We start from the raw sequence: 17,934 nt of genomic DNA, 5'->3' as shown, positions 1-17,934 counted from the left end.
AGTGGAATTAGCTACATGTACTGTGACAAAACCCCTAGCTTGTCCTCGTCGGGTCCTGCACTACGTGATGGCTTAAGTGCGGCCTCAGAGGCTCGCCGTGTCCCTACTCAGTCTGCTGTTCTCAGAGAGGCCTGGGTGACGGCATCATTGAGCCATTCTCACCACTGGTGTAGTCCAAAATACAGTTAGTAGTGAAGGAGAACCCCATAGGGGTGCCCAGTCTCCTCCTGCCCTCTAGAGCTGGTGTGGAGTGATCTGGGGGGAACCTGGACCCCTCCCACATGTACTGGGTTCCGGCCCAGGGACCCTAGGCCACTGGAGGGCCTTCCCTCCCTGTGCCTTCCTCGTGCAGCAAACTGCCTTCCTGGGCCACTTCCACCAGACACTTCCCCGGTACCTTCCTCAGGTGGCCGCAGCCCTCTCTTCTTGGGAGTTCTCCTTCCACACTCTGGCCTTCCTCCTCTTCTGTCCTCTATCGCCTACCCCCACTTACCTGAAGAAACCCCTTTTGAAGGCCTTCATTAGCCACAGGTGCTAAATTGGCAGGCTAGTTTAGCCCACTGCTGCTAGATGACCCCAGATAAACCTCAGTCTCTGGGAAATATAAAAGCACACACCCAGTTGCCAGCATATCTACCTTCCATGAGGCTGCGGTAGGCTGCTGTGGGCCAGGGTCTATCACAGTACTTACAATGTATGTTACGATGTTATCATTGTATATTGGCAACATTTTTTTCAGATTAACTTTTATAAGAGTCATATGAATCAGTAGGCAAAGTAGTAGGCATCCTTCAGTCTGCATAGACTGTGGATCGCGCCCTTTATAGTTTCAATTGAGGACTTCATTTACAGCATCTACTGTGACTGTGAAGACCCACACGAGAGTGACAGTCCTTGCTGCATCTCTTGCAGATGTGGTGGGTGTCTGGCAAGCCCTTAGTGTGCTTTCTGAGCGCTCGCTGCTCGCTTCTCCTCTGCTAGCTGTCTGATCCTCATCTCGCCCTTCTGAAGGCCCTTGTGTAACCCCTGCCTCCATCTGCTGCGGTCATCTGCTAGTTCTTCCCAGTTGTCCAGCTCAATGTCTACCTCTCTGAGGTCTCTCTTGCAGACATCTTTGTAGCGCAGCTGGTGGTGTCCGGGAGGTCTTTTGCCAGAGGCTAGCTTGCCATACATCTACCCACTGTCACAGCTTCACCTGGAGACCAGGGGATGGACCACTCCAGAGTTCTCCTGTTCTGTTCATTCATCTCAAGTGCCTGGCACAGGCCGCTCTGAGACAGGATGCTGGGTTGCTGGGCGTGGGACTTGGAGGACCCTCTAGCAGCTCTGGCTTTTCGTTCTGGCAGCCCTTGCTTCAATCCCTGGTGTGACAGCCACACTGGCAGCTGCCATGCAAACTTCAGTTGTATCCACTGCTGTGGCAGCCCCTGTGAGACAGCCAGTAGCGCTATCTGCAGTGTAGAGAGGGGAAAAGCCTCCCATGCAGCTGGCCTGGTCTAGCACCCCTGACCGAGCAGGATCCCCGGAGTGCAGTCGGGGGGAGTGGGGAACAGCACACAAAGCAAGAGCTTAACTCAGTTACATGAGGGAAAATGTACAGTAACTGCAGGGCTGCCCAAGAAAGGGTCAATTCACCAGAGTCCAACTTTAGGCCAGTATAGTTATTAGATTCATATATGTTTGAGTTTTCCCCATTCCTAATTATCTCTGCTTACTGAAGAAAGTAGTTTCAGGAACCCTTCAGCAGCTACAGCCAGAAGTAACTTGAAGGCCTCATCTACACTCCAAAATAATGCTGTTTCATCAATGATTTCAGCAGATGCACAGCTTTCTTCTAGTGACCAAAGAACAAGAAAATTTAGATGAGAGAGAGAAGCCATCCCAATAACAAGAGATATTCCATTTAGGCTACGTCTACACGTGCCCCAAACTTCGAAATGGCCATGCAAATGGCCATTTCGAAGTTTACTAATGAAGCGCTGACATGCATATTCAGCGCTTCATTAGCATGCGGGCGGCAGCGGCGCTTCGAAATTGACGAGCCTTGCCGCCGCGCGGCGCATCCAGACGGGGCTCCTTTTCGAAAGCACGCCACCTACTTCGAAGTCCCCTTATTCCCGTGAGCTCATGGGAATAAGGGGACTTCGAAGAAGGTGGCGTCCTTTCGAAAAGGAGCCCCGTCTGGCCGCGCCGCGCGGCGGCAAGGCTCGTCAATTTCGAAGCGCCGCTGCCGCCCGCATGCTAATGAAGCGCTGAATATGCATTTCAGCGCTTCATTAGTAAACTTCGAAATGGCTATTTGCATGGCCATTTCGAAGTTTGGGGCACGTGTAGACACAGCCTTAGAGTCACATATACAGAGCTTGGGTGTCACTCCATCCAGGCAGTAGAGATTCAGCTCAGATCTGAGATGGGATGAATTACCTAGATTTATTTTTCAAGTCATTTTCTCTCTGTTTCAGCATGAGCAGGACATGCTGCAAGCAGCTAAGGAGAAACTGGTGTGTGAGAAGAACCACCTCCAGGAATCATTCTCTGCCTCTAAAGCTCAGGCAAACATGGCAACAAAGATGAGCTACTCCCTAGAACAAGAGCTTCAAACAACCCTCTCTGTCCTGAAAATGAAAATAGAGGAAGCAGAGACTCAGCAGGAGGGAATTCTGGTATTGCAGGATGAGGCTGCATTGGGGAAGGTGTTGAAGGAAAATCTGGATCACTTAACAGTTACCTTAAACCAGAGAGATGGAGAAATGGAAACACTGCAAGAGCAGATTAGAGAGCTGGAGCAGCAGAGAGAAATGCAAAGAACAGCTCTAGATCACCTTTCTAAAGATCTAGAGGAAAAAGATAGAGAGTTGGAATCCCAGAGAGAACAGATTCAGGAACTAGAGGATGAGAGGGAAATGCAGAAAATTGTTCTAAAACGAATGACTTTAAACCTAGATGAGAAAGTCAAGGAAATTGAATTCCAGGAAGAGAAAATCCAGACTCTGGAAGAACATGGAAGGTCGCAAATGAAAACTCTGCTGGAGGATCTGTATCAGATCAAAGCAGACTTGAGGGAAAAAGATTGTGAGCTTATGTGTCACAGGAAGGTAGCTGAAGATGAGAAACAGGAGGAGAAAAAGCAGGTGAAGGTTTTGCGCACAAGCCTAGAACACATGAAAGTAATTCTAGGGCACAAAGAGCGTGAGGTTGAATTGCAGAAGGAGCAGATAAGGATTTTGCAGCAGTGTGAAGTTCAGCGGGAGGAAGAGCTACAAGACATCCAGGAGAAGGTAAAACAGGTGACCTTCACACTGACTCAGAGAGATCTAGAACTTGAGTTACAGCAAAAGCAAATTCAGGATATTAAGGAAGAGCTGAAAATGAAGATAAAGGCTCTTTGTGAGTATCAGGAGCAAGCACAAGTAGCCTTAAAAGAAAAAGATAGAGAGCTGGAATTCCAAATTCAGCAAACACAGAAACATGAGGCAGAAGCAGCAGAGCAGATGAAGATTTTACAGAGAGATCTAGAAAATGCCAAAGCAGCACTAAAGGAGAGAGAGGGAGTGATTGAATCCCAGAAAGGACAGCTGTGGACACTCCAGAAATGGGAAAGAGAGGTTGAGCAGCAGGTGAAAACTTGTAACCATCTTCAAGCAGTGTTAAAGGAGCGAGAAGAAGAAATTGAATCCCTGCAAAAGCAAAATGAGGAGCACAAGATACAGGAGGAGAAGCAAGCAAGAGCCATGCAAGCAAATCTTCACCAAACACAAGTGATTTTGACGGAGAGAGAAAGGGAACTAGAGGCCCTTGAGGAGGGAATCCATGAGCTTCAGCGGCACAAGGAAGATGCAGTGACACAAACTGAGGCTGCTTTGCAGACACTTGAATATACCAAATTGTCTCTACAGGCCAGAGACCAGGAGATAGAGTCTTTGCAAAGGCATGTAAAGGAGCTCATAAGGCAGAAAGATCAGAAAGAAAAGTGTGTCAAGAGTTTACAGCAGGATCTAGACAGAATTAATCAAGTAGTGAAGGGGAAGGATGTAGAACTCCTCAAGAAGGACGAGCAAATTAACATGTACCAGCTTCAAGAAGAAAGCGTGCAGGTGGCACTGGAGTCTTTCCGGAACCAAGCAGCTTGTCTAGAGGAAGTTGTAAGAGAGCGAGAACAGGAGCTTGAGACTCTTGTTCAACAGCTCCAGCACCAAGGGAAAGAACAGGAGACCCTGCACTGTGTCCAGCTTACACTGGTGGCAGAGGAGGAGGAGAGATGCCATGCAGAGGGAGAGCATCTCCTGGAAGAAGCTGTGAACAAACGGGAACAGGAGATCAAGGCCCAAGGTGAGCAAAAACTATCAGAAGAGGAGGCAGTAAAGGGTCTTCAAGAACATCTCCAGCAGACACTGATAACAAAGGACAACGAGATCAAATACCAGAGAGAGAGAGTCAGGAACCTGGAAGAGATTCTGAGGGGTAGAGAGCAGGAGCTGAGGACACAGAGTGAGCTCCTGAAGCAGCTCACTTCAGCTCTGCATAGGAGAGCTGGTAAAGAGGAGACTCTAATAAGCCAAACCCAGAAATTCCTAAGATGGGAAACGGAGGAGGCAGCCAAGAGGAAGGAGAGAGACCAGGAGTTGGAAAGGCAGAAGATGTGGATCCATCAGCTGGAAGAGGAGAGGAAAGTAAAGGACCAGGAACTGGAGCATATGATGGCTGTTCTGAAGCAGACTGAGAGTGCAGAGATAGAATGGAGGGAGAAAGCACAAGCCTTGTCTCTGTGCCTGGCCCAGACCAAAGCAGCCAGGAGAACCCTGAAAGAGGAAATGGCTGTCCTGCAGAGCATGGTGTCAGAGAGGGATAAGGACCGGCTTCATCTTCAGGTAGGCAGTCTGGTGGGTGATTGCATTTCTGTCTTAAGGATCCAATGGTACTTTGCTTAGATTCATAGCTGTTCAGTCAGAAGGAATTATTATGACCATCCACCCTGACCTCCTTCATACCTCAGGCCAGATGACCTCACCCAGGCTTTTTCTTGCACTGAACCTGTAGATCTTGGCTGAGCCAGAGGGGAACTTTTAGACAGTGACATCCAGTCTTAGTGCATTGACTCCAAATGACAGAATCCATCGCATCCCTTGATGATCATTCTAGTGGTAAACAATCACAATCCCTATTAAAACTAAATGGAGCTCCACAGTGAGGGAAGTGGGTGCTTTTAGACAGTCAGCTCTGCCACGTCCAGGCAGATTTATTTGTCAGACCTCTGGTTGTCTGGCAACTACTGACCACGGACTACCAACCCTGCCTCTGGAGGAAGCCAGCCAGTTCAGACCAACCAAGACTTGTTTGCATGGGAAGAGGGATGTGCAAGTAGGTTTCCATTATTTTGGCTTATAATGCTTGTTTTACGTGTACACCTGGACAGACTAGTGAGCATACATCAGTGTCTGGTGAAAACCTGCTTGTCAGCCGTGCTTTGAGTCAGACTTTAAAACGTATTTTCCTGCACTTCTTGACTGTTGGGTGTGTTTTGTGTCTGAGCCCAGGGACTAGCGCTAATTGAATACTGGGTGTACTCTGCCTTTGAACCATAGACTAAGCTGTGGGGAGCCTCCTCATGCAAGACATGAGGGCTTGAAGCAGTTGGCAGAACATTTTAGCCAGGTTGGGACGCTATGCCTAATGCTAGTTCCCCTAACGCAAGGCGGCAGCCCAATGACTTAGTGAGGCATTGTGGCCTCTCTCCAACCCTGATGGGGAGGGATAACCAGGCCTCCGGTATACAATCATTGATAGGGGGATCCTTCATGACTTTATCTAGTCTTTTTGAGCCTTGTTGTAGTCTTGGCCTTCGCAGCATCCCCTGGCAAGGAGTTCCACAGTTTGACCGTGCATGATGTGAAGAAATACTTCCTGTGGTTTATTTTAAACTGCTCCCTGTTAATTTCATGCACTGACCACTAGTCTTTGTGTTATGAGAAGGAGTAAATAACACGTCTTTATGTATTTTCTTGACACTAGTCATGGCTTTGTAGCCCTCTCTCCTAGCCCCGTTTGGTCATCGCTTTTCAATGTCAGAAAGTCCCAGTCTTGTTACTCTCTCCTCGTATGGGAACTGTTCTATGCCCCTAAACATTTGTGCTGCCCTTTTCTGATCCTGATGTACCGTTTTTGGGATGGGATGACAAAATCTGCCTGCTGTATTCAAGATGTGGCATATCGTGGATTTATATAGAGGCAGCACCTTTCCCCGCAAGCAGTAACACAGTAGGTGCCGAAAGAGAATCTGCTGCACCCCAGCATAACCTTGCCCATAGCAGCTCCATTACTGCATTCTTCCTTCAGCATTTGTGGGGTAAGTCTTCATAGCAGGGTCTGGCCCAGTCACTCCTGACGCTCAAAGAACCCTGCCTTGAGGACTGCCTCCTCGCTCAGCTGCCTCAGGGTAGATACTCTTGCTGCCTTCCAGCGTTCTTTGCGCCAGGGTTTGATAGAAGCAGAAAACTTCAGCTTCAGTGATGGCTCCGTCCTGACACCTTTGCAAATGGCTTCGGTGCTGCCCGTGCCAGTGTTTTGAGAGGCTCTGTCTTCATTTCATGAATTAGACAGGTTGTGTAGGGGGCCAGCTGAGGTCAGTGCAAAGAGAAGCTGGGTGATGCCCTATCTGTTGTGGAGATGTTCCAGGACAGGAAGCTGGTGGGAGGATCCTACTTTGCACATGTGTTTGTAAAAACTCATGCAGACAGCTGAGGCTGAGCTGAAACTGTGCGCAAAACAGTAAGCAGTTGGATGGGAAATACTTTCAATAGGGCTGCAGCACCATTCCTCTGTGCTGAGTTCCAGCTGGTGGAGACTATGTGGAGACCTCTTCAAGATGAGGTGTGCAGTCTCAATGGAAGTACCAGAAAAAATATGTCCCATCTCTCACAGAAAGCAAGATTGTGACTATGGTGGCCAAACGCAAAATGTGGCCCTATTAGAGGCTTGAATGGCTGGAATGCAGCATGCCATGGCAATCCCCAGCTGATGAGTGGGTTGTGGGTGATCACTGCCATCACTTCAGTTTAGATGACCCCTAGTTCTTCTTCAAGAAGTGTCCTTGTGGGTGCGCCACGTTAGGTGTTTCAGTGTCCTGCGCTTCTCGTCAGAAGATTTGTTTTTTAGCAGCAGTAGCCCTGGTGGTGGTGCGTGGCATTGGAAAAGGGCAACAAAAATAATTAGAGGTTCGGAATGGGTGCCATTTGAAGAGAGATTAAAAAGACTGGGACTTTTCAGCTCAGAAAAGAGGAGACTAAAGCGGTATATGACGGAGGTCTATAGTGTCATAACAGGTGTGGAGAAAGTGAATACGGAAAAGTTATTGACTTGTTCACATAACACAAGAACTAGGGATCACCAAATGAAATGAATGAGTAGCAGGTTTAAAATAAACAAAAGGAAATTTTTCTTCATGTATCAGAGAGGTAGCTGTGCTAGTCTGTATTTTCAAAACAACAAGAAGTCCTGTGGCACCTTATAGACTAACAGATATTTTGGAACATAAGCTTTTGTGGGCAAAGACCCGCTTCATCAGATTCCTGAGTTGTGGGGAGGGGCGTGGATTCAGAGGAAGATTTAAGGAGGGGGGTTTCAGTAAAGGGGAGGGCCAGAGCTGTCATGGTGGAAATGGCCCAGTATTGGTAGCATACATCAAGTGAGGAGAAAACAAGTCAGATCAGTCGGGGGATGTGGCCCATTGTCAGATTGTAATGTGGAGGTGTGAACATCAAAAACAGAGAAACTGCCTTTATAATGGGCCAACCACTCCCCGTTCTAAGATGCATCTCCTGTACCTGAAAAGGAGACACCAAATGCAGCAGAGGGTGCCCTCTCCAGCCCAGGGCACTGAACTCCTGCCTTCCAGAGGATGATCTGTGCTGTTTGTCACTACTACTACTGCAGGAACAGCTTGCTTCAGCTCTCAAAGACCTAGAAGAAAGGGTTCCAGACAAGCCTGTGAATGGAGATGTGGATCTGCTGCTCAGGGATGAGAGAGCAGAGAAATGGCAGGTGAGGGAAGAAAGAAGTGAACAGGGCACAGGTACACCTCTCAGGGAAGCCTGGATTAATTCTGCCCTGCTCCTAGCCTAGAGCCCCAGTGGTGGCTGTGCTTGGAGAGTGGCCCTTCGCTTGGTGGGGTGCCACCGATGGCTGTGCTTTGGGAGCATAGGGAGCAATTAATGAGGCACAGTGGGAATGAATTGGGAAGAAGGGAGTTTCAAAGTGTGGGGTTTATTTTGAATCACCTGTGTCTACATGGCCAGTTTGTGTTTTGAAAGCAGCACTTTCGAAGCGCAGCTGGCCGCCATTATGCTAACGAGGCACTGAATGTGCATCTCAGCACCTCGTTAACCTGTTCTGAGGTGCCTCATTAACATGCCCCTTCCGAAAGGGAGGGGGCATGTGTAGACACAGCCAAGGCCTCCCTAGCCAGCTTTGTACAGATTCCCCACTGTGAACATCTGAGGTAACACGTGCATTGCCACACATACATGGCACAGGCTCACAAATGCTGTGTACACCCCCAGGGCACAGGAAAGGAAGAGGAGCAGCTGACGAAAAGGGCAGAGAGGAGAATCCTGCAGCAGCGCCTAGAACGTCTGCAGCAAGCTGTTGCAAAGTTGGAAAATGACAAAACTCAGCTGCAGCAGCTCAACTCCCAACTCAGGTGGACTCTCAAGCAGGTGAGCCAGGTTCTTTACACCTCCCTGTCTCCCTTCGGCACTCTGGGACGACAGCCAGCCCTGCATGCTCCAGCACTATGTGAGCAATCCCACATGCTACACCGCTCCATTCCCATGCCCTCCAGCACTGCCCGCCCATAGCCACACCCTCAGGTACAACCTGCACTGCACTGGCCACCCACCTCCCCTTGCTCTGGCACCACCCAACCTCCCTCCCCTTTGGCATTGCTTGCTCAGAGTACTCAGCACGCCAGCTCCTCTTGCCCCAGGGTGAAGCCCTTTCTGCCTCCTTTCCCTTTTCCCAGCCACCACCTGGAGATAAGTGCCTCCAACGGAGAACTGCTCTGCCCTCCGGTACCACGCGCTCTTCTTGGAGTGAATGCTCATGTCCATTCACATTAGGTCTGTGCACTCCCCACATGTACTGGAAGATTTTTTCCTGAGTAGTGTCTGTAGGAGAGCAGCTCTGGCAGCCCCTGGAGCAGCACCCTGATGGGTCTGTATAAGGAGCACCGCTTGCTCATCCCACTCTCACTTCCCTCTTGCCAGCAGTACAACATAACTCCTGGCTTTGGCCAGTCTTGTTCCCCACTTGTTTTGTGAATGCAGCATTTTTCTTGCGTATAATGCGATATTGTTAGGGTCCTTTAGTGTTCCAGTTCTAGTACTGTAAGGTCTCAGAGTATGCGACCCCTCTCTTACGCGGCTGACCTCCGACTCATACTTTAAACAGTAAACCCTTGAGATATGCCCAGGTGCAGGGTGAGGAGGAGATCCCCATCAAAGGGAAACAGAACTGGCAGCAGCCAGCTCTTCCCCTGAGCACTGTCGGAGGGGGCGGGGGGCTCCAGCCTCCACCACATGCCCCAGCTCCAGCCTCTGCTGCAGCCCCCAGCTCCACCACATGCTCCAGCAACTGCCACACGCCCCGGCTCCAACACCCCTGAACCCAGCTGAACCCCACATGCCTCCCATCCCCTCCTGCAGCCCTTACCTACCCCAGGCTTAACCCCCCCCGTGTCCCCCACACCCCAACCCATTGCCCAAGCCCCTGAATTATGCGAATTTCAGGGTGCACGAGGGTGTGCTTGGAACATGACCATTGCATATCTTGGGGGATTACTGTAACTATTTGTAGTTGCCCCAGACAGGACTTTGTCTAGGGGTAGGCCAGGCCCCCATCCCCAGCCTTTAAACCTTGTGGCAAGGGGCATGCTAGTGGTAAGTGCCAAATTTGCAAATTGTTTAAAGCCTGGACTAAAAAGGAGAGAGACGTTTGCCTTAGGGTGTCTCCTAATGCAGTCAGCAGTAAGCCCAGCACTGGCGCAGAGGTCAGTCTCAGTCCTCAGCACCATGGCTTCTGTGCACAGTGCCCTGCTTGTGCTGCCTTCTGTTATGGTTTTGGGGTAAGCCCAAGTTACGCTCTCTCAGGGTCTCCCCCAGGTACCCCATGCAATGTCTAATGGACCATCCTACCAGTGCTGCCCTATGCAAACCCTTCAGACCTCAGACATGGGGAGGCAGGCATCATGAATTCCCTGTAGGTCCCCTCACCTCCGCGTGCTAAGGGCAGGACTTGGGACGACACTTATGGGAACTGTGGTGCAGCGCAGTTGAGGCATGTGCCTGCTGGCTTGGGTTTGGGTGTGAGCCCCCTCCATATCCATGACCTCAGCACCATTCCTGGGACCACTGAGACAAACAGTGTCATCAGTCACAGGATGCCAGCCCCAATTCTCTTCATGCAGGTTTTCATGGTCTCGATGGTCCTCAGGCCACTGGTCTTGCTCTGTCTCAGTCCCACTCACTATCCTGGTACTGAGTGAAGAACAGGAGGTGTCCATCAGTGGGCTGCTGTTGCTGATCAGCCTACCCCCAACAGTCTCCAGGATCCTATGGCAGAGACTCATGTCACTTAGAGAGATCCTCTAGGGCCTTCATTACTTGCCCCATGCAGGAGTTAAGAAAGGTCCTCCTACACCTGGTCTCTGCACAGTGAATATGCAGCCTCAGAAGCTGGTACTGAGCAGGGCTCCTTGCCACTGGCTGACATGCAGACACCAATACTGCCATTCCTGCCTTCCTCACTGCCCCTTCCCATGTGGCTGCACCTGGGCTCACTCGGCCTTCCTGCTAAGGTGGTTTCTTCCTTCCATGCAGGATCTGTTTCTCCAAAAGACGGCAGCAGAAAAATGTCTTTGTCCTGGACATCCTGAAGGCTTTGGCCTTTTACCTGGAGTGTACCAAGCTCTTTGGCAGGTTGATGTAGATCTTTATCATTATAGCTGACAGGATGAAGGGCCTTCTCTTCTCATCTCAAAAGATTTCCCCTTGAATCATCTCTGGCATACAGCCTGCTATGAGCCCCCAAAAGTCCTGCTTCCCTTGTTTGTCCATGCCCATTTGACCAGTTCTTAGGCATCATTGTTGGTCTTCCTGAAACAGGTACTAATGCAGGACATCTGTAGGGCCACATTGTCCTCAGTCCAAATGTTCACTTCTGATGAGGTCATCACTAAGCAGGCCAGAGATGAGGCTGGATTACGCAGAACTGTATTACAATACGTGCAGAGTTCAACTCCTACCTGCCTCCATGGGTACTGCTTGGAATCACCTAATAGGGAATGGATGTGAGCAAGCCCTTGAGGAAGAGAAGACAGTTACCTGCTTGATACCTGTTGTTCTTGGAGGCGTGTTGTTCATGTCCATTCCAGGATCTGCTGTCCTACTCCTGTCGCAGTCTTGGGGAAAAGAACTGAGGGTGCAGGGAGCACTAGAAGGGCACTCCCAGGGTCGCCAGAGCCACTTGCCTATAGATACTGTCGAGAGAGACTCCCAGCACCAGTGCATGTGGGGAGCACACACCCATCCTGTGGAATGGACACTGGAAGAGCGTGAGTTATGGAACAGGTAATCAGTGGTGACTGGCAAGGGAGGCTGGAGGCAGGCGGCACCAGCCAGTTGCCCCCTCTCAGCCAGAGGAACAGCCGGAACAACTCCCTTCCACCCCAAGTCCACCTCTTCCTGAAGCTGAGGTGATCCAGGGGACTAACAGGGTGGCAGGGCCAGTGCCAGCAGCAGGGGTTTGCACCCCCTCCTCCACTGACAGTGGGGAGGTGGAAAGCGCAGTAAAGTGGCCCCAGCTTGCCCTGCTCTCTGACCACACCATTCCTGCTGGGAAGGGTGGGGGCAGTCCCACCCCATGCCCCAGAGTGGCATGGCCAGAGAACAGCACAAGTTGGAGCTGCCTTGCTGTGCTTCCCCTCTCCCAGACTGTGTGAGGGGGGCATGGACCCCTGCTGCTGGCCCTGGCTCTCCAACCTTGCTAGTCCCTCACCAGCCCTTCCAGCCTTGTGGGAAGCGCTACAAGTGACCCTGGTATACCCCCACATTTCCCTGCTGGCAATGGTTCTCTTCTTAGCTCACTGTTTCTTAGCACCGCTGTGACCCTTTCTGTGTGTCCTGACTGCAGGTAGAGTCTGAGAGGAGGAGGCTGAAGAGGGATCATACCGACCTTCCATTGCTGTGTGCCCATGGACACCCTACGTCTGACTCTGGGCAGAATAAGGCACCAACTTCAGGACAGGTCTGAACAGGAGGGGAGCCCTGAACATGTGGCCCCAGCAATGTACTGCTTGCACTGGCCTAGCTCCAGTCTAGTCCTGCCCCAAGCAGGCTGCAGACTAAAAGCTTTCTCTTTGGACTTTTTTCACAGGAGGAGGCCTGGATTCTGCATAGCCAAGTTGCCGAGTTGCAGAAGCAGGTGAGGAGTACAAATCCGCTCATCCACAGGGTCATAACTGCTGCACCAGTGGGGCACAGCTGGGTACAAACTCCTCAGAATGAGGGCCCAGAAAGGGCACAGTTCTGAGGGAGCTCATGGCCCTGGGACACTGGACATGGCTATGAGGAGTGCTCGTGGGAGTGGTGCCACTCAGAGAGAGTTGTAACACTGGGGTGCTGAGCAGGGGGTTACCACTGGGAGGGGTTTGTAGCACTGGGTGCTGAGCAGGAGGTGCTGCTGGCCGGGGTTGTAGCACTGGGTGCTGAGCAGGAGGTGCTGCTGACCGGGGTTGTGGTGCTGGGTGCTGAGCAGGAGGTGCTGCTCGCCGGGGTTGTGGTGCTGGGTGCTGAGCAGGAGGTGCTGCTGGCCGGGATAGTGGTGCTGGGTGCTGAGCAGGAGGTGCTGCTGGCCAGGATAGTGGTCCTGGGTGCTGAGCAGGAGGTGCTGCTGGTTGGGATAGTGGCGCTGGGTGCTGACCGGGAGGTGCTGCTGGCCGGGGTTGTAGGGCTGAGTACTGAGCAGGAGGTGCTGCTGGCCGGGGTTGTAGGGATGGGTGCTGAGCAGGAGGTGCAGCTGGCCGGGGTTGTAGGGCTGGGTGCTGAGCAGGAGGTGCTGCTGGCCGGCGTTGTAGGGCTGGGTGCTGAGCAGGAGGTGCTGCTGGCCGGGATTGTGGCGCTGTGTGCTGAGCAGGAGGTGCTGCTGACCGGGGTTATGGTGCTGGGTGCTGAGCAGGAGGTGCTGCTGGCCAGGGTTGTGGTGCTGGGTGCTGAGCAGGAGGTGCTGTTGGCCGGGGTTGTGGTGCTGGGTGCTGAGCAGGAGGTGCTGCTGGCCGGGTTTGTGGCGCTGGGTGCTGAGCAGGAGGTGCTGCTGGCCGGGGTTGTGGCGCTGGGTGCTGAGCAGGAGGTGCTGCTGGCCGGGGTTGTGGCGCTGGGTGCTGAGCAGGAGGTGCTGCTGGCCGGGGTTGTAGGGGTGGATGCTGAGCAGGAGGTGCTGCTGGCTGGGTTTGTGGCGCTGGGTGCTGAGCAGGAGGTGCTGCTGGCCGGGGTTGTGGCGCTGTGTGCTGAGCAGGAGGTGCTGCTGGCCGGGGTTGTGGCGCTGGGTGCTGAGCAAGAGGTGCTGCTGGCCGGGGTTGTGGCGCTGGGTGCTGAGCAGGAGGTGCTGCTGGCTGGGGATGTGGCGCTGGGTGCTGAGCAGGAGGTGCTGCTGGCCGGGGATGTAGTGCTGGGTATCTATGAGGGTGTTTGCAGTGCAGGGCCACTGTGTCAAGTGGGACAGAGCTACGTGGAGTTGGATAGCATGGGCGGTGGAAGCAGCCTGGCTCTGACAGGGCAGCTAGCTCTGGGGTGGGAGTGGAACATGGCTGTGTGAGAACTGGTGGCACTGGGCTGGCTGGGGCACTTCTGTATAGGTGCTGATAGCACTAGGACACCGGGCTAGGTGGGGCATGTCTCTGAGGAGGCTCTTAGCAGTGTAGTACCAGGTGGGACATGATCATGAGGGGGCTGGTAGCACTGGGGGACAGGGCAAGGCCAGGCTGTGAGGGGGCTGGTAGCACTGGGGGACAGGGCAAGGCCAGGCTGTGAGGGGGCTGGTAGCAGCGGGAGACACTGCAAGGCCAGGCTGTGAGGGGGCTGGTAGCACTGGGAGACACTGGAGGGCCAGGCTGTGAGGGGGCTGGTAGCAGCGGGAGACACCGGAGGGCCAGGCTGTGAGGGGGCTGGTGGCACTGGGAGACACTGCAAGGTCAGGCTGTGAGGGGGCTGGTGGCACTGGGAGACACTGCAAGGCCAGGTTGTGAGGGGGCTGGTAGCACCGGGAGACACTGCAAGGCCAGGCTGTGAGGGGGCTGGTAGCACCGGGAGACACCAGAGGGCCAGACTGTGAGGGGGCTGGTAGCACTGGGGGACACCGCAAGGCCAGGCTGTGAGGGGGCTGGTAGCACTGGGGGACACCGCAAGGCCAGGCTGTGAGGGGGCTTGTAGCACTGGGGGACACTGCAAGGCCAGGCTGTGAGGGGGCTGGTAGCAGCGGGAGACACTGGAGGGCCAGGCTGTGAGGGGGCTTGTAGCACTGGGGGACACTGCAAGGCCAGGCTGTGAGGGGGCTGGTAGCACTGGGAGACACTGGAGGGCCAGGCTGTGAGGGGGCTGGTGGCACTGGGAGACACTGGAGGGCCAGGCTGTGAGGGGGCTGGTAGCAGCGGGAGGCACTGCAAGGCCAGGCTGTGAGGGGGCTGGTAGCACTGGGAGACACCGGAGGGCCAGGCTGTGAGGGGGCTGGTAGCACTGGGAGACACTGGAGGGCCAGGCTGTGAGGGGGCTGGTAGCAGCGGGAGACACTGGAGGGCCAGGCTGTGAGGGGGCTGGTAGCACTGGGAGACACTGGAGGGCCAGGCTGTGAGGGGGCTGGTAGCAGCGGGAGGCACTGCAAGGCCAGGCTGTGAGGGGGCTGGTAGCACTGGGAGACACTGGAGGGCCAGGCTGTGAGGGGGCTGGTAGCACTGGGAGACACTGGAGGGCCAGGCTGTGAGGGGGCTGGTAGCAGCGGGAGACACTGGAGGGCCAGGCTGTGAGGGGGCTGGTAGCAGCGGGAGGCACTGCAAGGCCAGGCTGTGAGGGGGCTGGTAGCACTGGGAGACACTGGAGGGCCAGGCTGTGAGGGGGCTGGTAGCAGCGGGAGACACTGGAGGGCCAGGCTGTGAGGGGGCTGGTAGCAGCGGGAGGCACTGCAAGGCCAGGCTGTGAGGGGGCTGGTAGCACTGGGAGACACTGGAGGGCCAGGCTGTGAGGGGGCTGGTAGCACTGGGAGACACTGGAGGGCCAGGCTGTGAGGGGGCTTGTAGCACTGGGGGACACTGCAAGGCCAGGCTGTGAGGGGGCTGGTAGCAGCGGGAGACACTGGAGGGCCAGGCTGTGAGGGGGCTGGTAGCAGCGGGAGGCACTGCAAGGCCAGGCTGTGAGGGGGCTGGTAGCACTGGGAGACACTGGAGGGCCAGGCTGTGAGGGGGCTGGTAGCAGCGGGAGACACTGCAAGGCCAGGCTGTGAGGGGGCTGGTAGCACTGGGAGACACTGGAGGGCCAGGCTGTGAGGGGGCTGGTAGCAGCGGGAGACACTGGAGGGCCAGGCTGTGAGGGGGCTGGTAGCACTGGGAGACACTGGAGGGCCAGGCTGTGAGGGGGCTGGTAGCAGCGGGAGACACTGGAGGGCCAGGCTGTGAGGGGGCTGGCATACCCCACCCATCTGCAGGTGGAATCCAAAACCGGGAATTCTGGAGCTCAGAACCTGAACCCTTAGTGCATGAGCTAAAAGCCAGCTGGCTGTTTGCGCTGGCTGTAGAGCGTCCTCACTGTTCTTTCTGTAAGTGGTCTCAGCCCACTAGGGCTGCGTCTACACGTGCACGCTACTTCGAAGTAGCGGCAGTAACTTCGAAATAGCGCCCGTCACATCTACACGTGTTGGGCGCTATTTCGAAGTTGAAATCGACGTTAGGCGGCGAGACTTCGAAGTCGCTAACCCCATGAGCGGATGGGAATAGCGCCCTACTTCGACGTTCAACGTCGAAGTAGGGACAGTGTAGACGATCCGCGTCCCGCAACATCGAAATAGCGGGGTCCTCCATGGCGGCCATCAGCTGGGGGGTTGAGAGATACTCTCTCTCCAGCCCTTGCGGGGCTCTGTGGTCACCGTGGGCAGCAGCCCTTAGCCCAGGGCTTCTGGCTGCTGCTGCTGCAGCTGGGGGTCCGTGCTGCATATACAGGGTCTGCAACTAGTTGTTGGCTCTGTGTATCTTGCACTGTTTAATGAAAGTGTGTCTGAGAGGGGCCCTTTAAGGGAGCGACTTGCTGTTGAGTCCGCCCCGTGACCCTGTCTGCAGCTGTGCCTGGCTCCCTTATTTCGATGTGTGCTACTTTGGCGTGTAGACGTTCCCTCGCTGTGCCTATTTCGATGTTGGGCTGAGCAACGTCGAAGTTGAACATCGACGTTGCCAGCCCTGGAGGACGTGTAGACGTTATTCATCGAAATACCCTATTTCGATGTCGCAACATCGAAATAAGCTATTTCGAAGTTGGGTGCACGTGTAGACGTAGCCTAGATGGGACAGTGCACCACACTCAGAGGGTGTATGAGTTACAGTAGCACTGCGAGGGTGAAGGGTGTGGGGGGCGGCAGGGCACAGCATTCTTGGGGGCTGGGTAACACTGATGCGCTGGGGAGAAGATGACTTTGTGGGGGCAGGTAGCACTCGGGTGCCAGGCAGGGCAGGACGTAGCTGTGAGGGGCCTGGTAGCACTCGGGCGCCAGCTGAGGCATTGCTGTGAGGGGGCAGGGTGCACTCAGGCACTGGGGGAGGCATGGCTGTGAGGGGGCAGGTAGCACTCGGGTGGGGGGGAGGCATGGCTGTGAGGGGGCAGATAGCACTCGGGCGCCAGGTGAGGCATGGCTGTGAGGGGGCAGGTAGCACTCGGTCGCCGGGTGAGGCATGGCTGTGAGGGGGCAGGTAGCACTCGGGCGCCAGGTGAGGCATGGCTGTGAGGGGGCAGGTCGCACTCGGGCGCCGGGTGAGGCATGGCTGTGAGGGGGCAGGTCGCACTCGGGCGCCGGGTGAGGCATGGCTGTGAGGGGGCAGGTCGCACTCGGGCGCCGCGTGAGGCATGCCTGTGAGGGGGCAGGTCGCATTCGGGCGCCGGGTGAGGCATGGCTGTGAGGGGGCAGGTCCCACTCGGGCTCCGGGTGAGGCATGGCTGTGAGGGGGCAGGTTGCACTCGGGCGCCACGTGAGGCATGCCTGTGAGGGGGGCAGGTCGCACTCGGGCGCCAGGTGAGGCATGGCTGTGAGGGGGGCAGGTCGCACTCGGGCGCCGGGTGAGGCATGGCTGTGAGGGGGCAGGTCGCACTCAGGCGCCAGGTGAGGCGTGGCTGTGAGGGGGCAGGTCGCACTCGGGCGCCGGGTGAGGCGTGGCTGTGAGGGGGCACTTCGCACTCGGGCGCCGGGTGAGGCGTGGCTGTGAGCGGGCAGGTAGCAGTCGGGCGCCGGGTGAGGCGTGGCTGTGAGGGGGCAGGTCGCACTCGGGCGCCGCGTGAGGCATGCCTGTGAGGGGGCAGGTCGCACTTGGGCGCCAGGTGAGGCATGGCTGTGAGGGGGGCAGGTCGCACTCGGGCGCCGGGTGAGGCATGGCTGTGAGGGGGCAGGTTGCACTCGGGTACTGGGTGAGGCATGGCTGTGAGGGGTCAGGTCGCACTCGGGCACCGGGTGAGGCGTGGCTGTGAGGGGGCACGTCGCACTCGGGCGCCGGGTGAGGCGTGGCTGTGAGCGGGCAGGTAGCAGTCGGGCGCCGGGTGAGGCGTGGCTGTGAGGGGGCAGGTCGCACTCGGGCGCCGGGTGAGGCGTGGCTGTGAGGGGGGCAGGTCGCACTCGGGCGCCGGGTGAGGCATGGCTGTG

At 55.2% G+C, this 17,934-nt stretch overlaps 1 protein-coding gene across 9 annotated transcripts in view; it reads left to right on the top strand.

Annotated features, from left to right (window-relative positions):
* The window catches only part of CEP250 (centrosomal protein 250), a 137,068-nt gene that overhangs the window by 99,875 nt on the left and 19,259 nt on the right, over window positions 1-17,934 (top strand). For 7 of the 9 annotated variants that reach the window (XM_075012198.1, XM_075012196.1, XM_075012197.1 and 4 more), the window contains 5 exons: window positions 2,463-4,868; window positions 7,930-8,037; window positions 8,556-8,711; window positions 12,184-12,297; window positions 12,427-12,474. In XM_075012198.1, coding sequence (XP_074868299.1) covers window positions 2,463-4,868; window positions 7,930-8,037; window positions 8,556-8,711; window positions 12,184-12,297; window positions 12,427-12,474 — 2,832 coding nt within the window. Of the gene's footprint in view, window positions 1-2,462; window positions 4,869-7,828; window positions 8,038-8,555; window positions 8,712-12,183; window positions 12,298-12,426; window positions 12,475-17,934 lie in introns of those variants that run through there. The other 2 variants (XM_075012199.1, XM_075012205.1) reach the window with 2 other exon arrangements.

The sequence above is a fragment of the Carettochelys insculpta genome, chromosome 17 (assembly GCF_033958435.1).
Source record: "Carettochelys insculpta isolate YL-2023 chromosome 17, ASM3395843v1, whole genome shotgun sequence".
Taxonomy (NCBI): Eukaryota; Metazoa; Chordata; order Testudines; family Carettochelyidae; genus Carettochelys; species Carettochelys insculpta.
The sequence above is the reverse complement of the archived record's forward strand: the minus strand, read 5'-3'. Positions and strand labels throughout refer to the sequence as shown.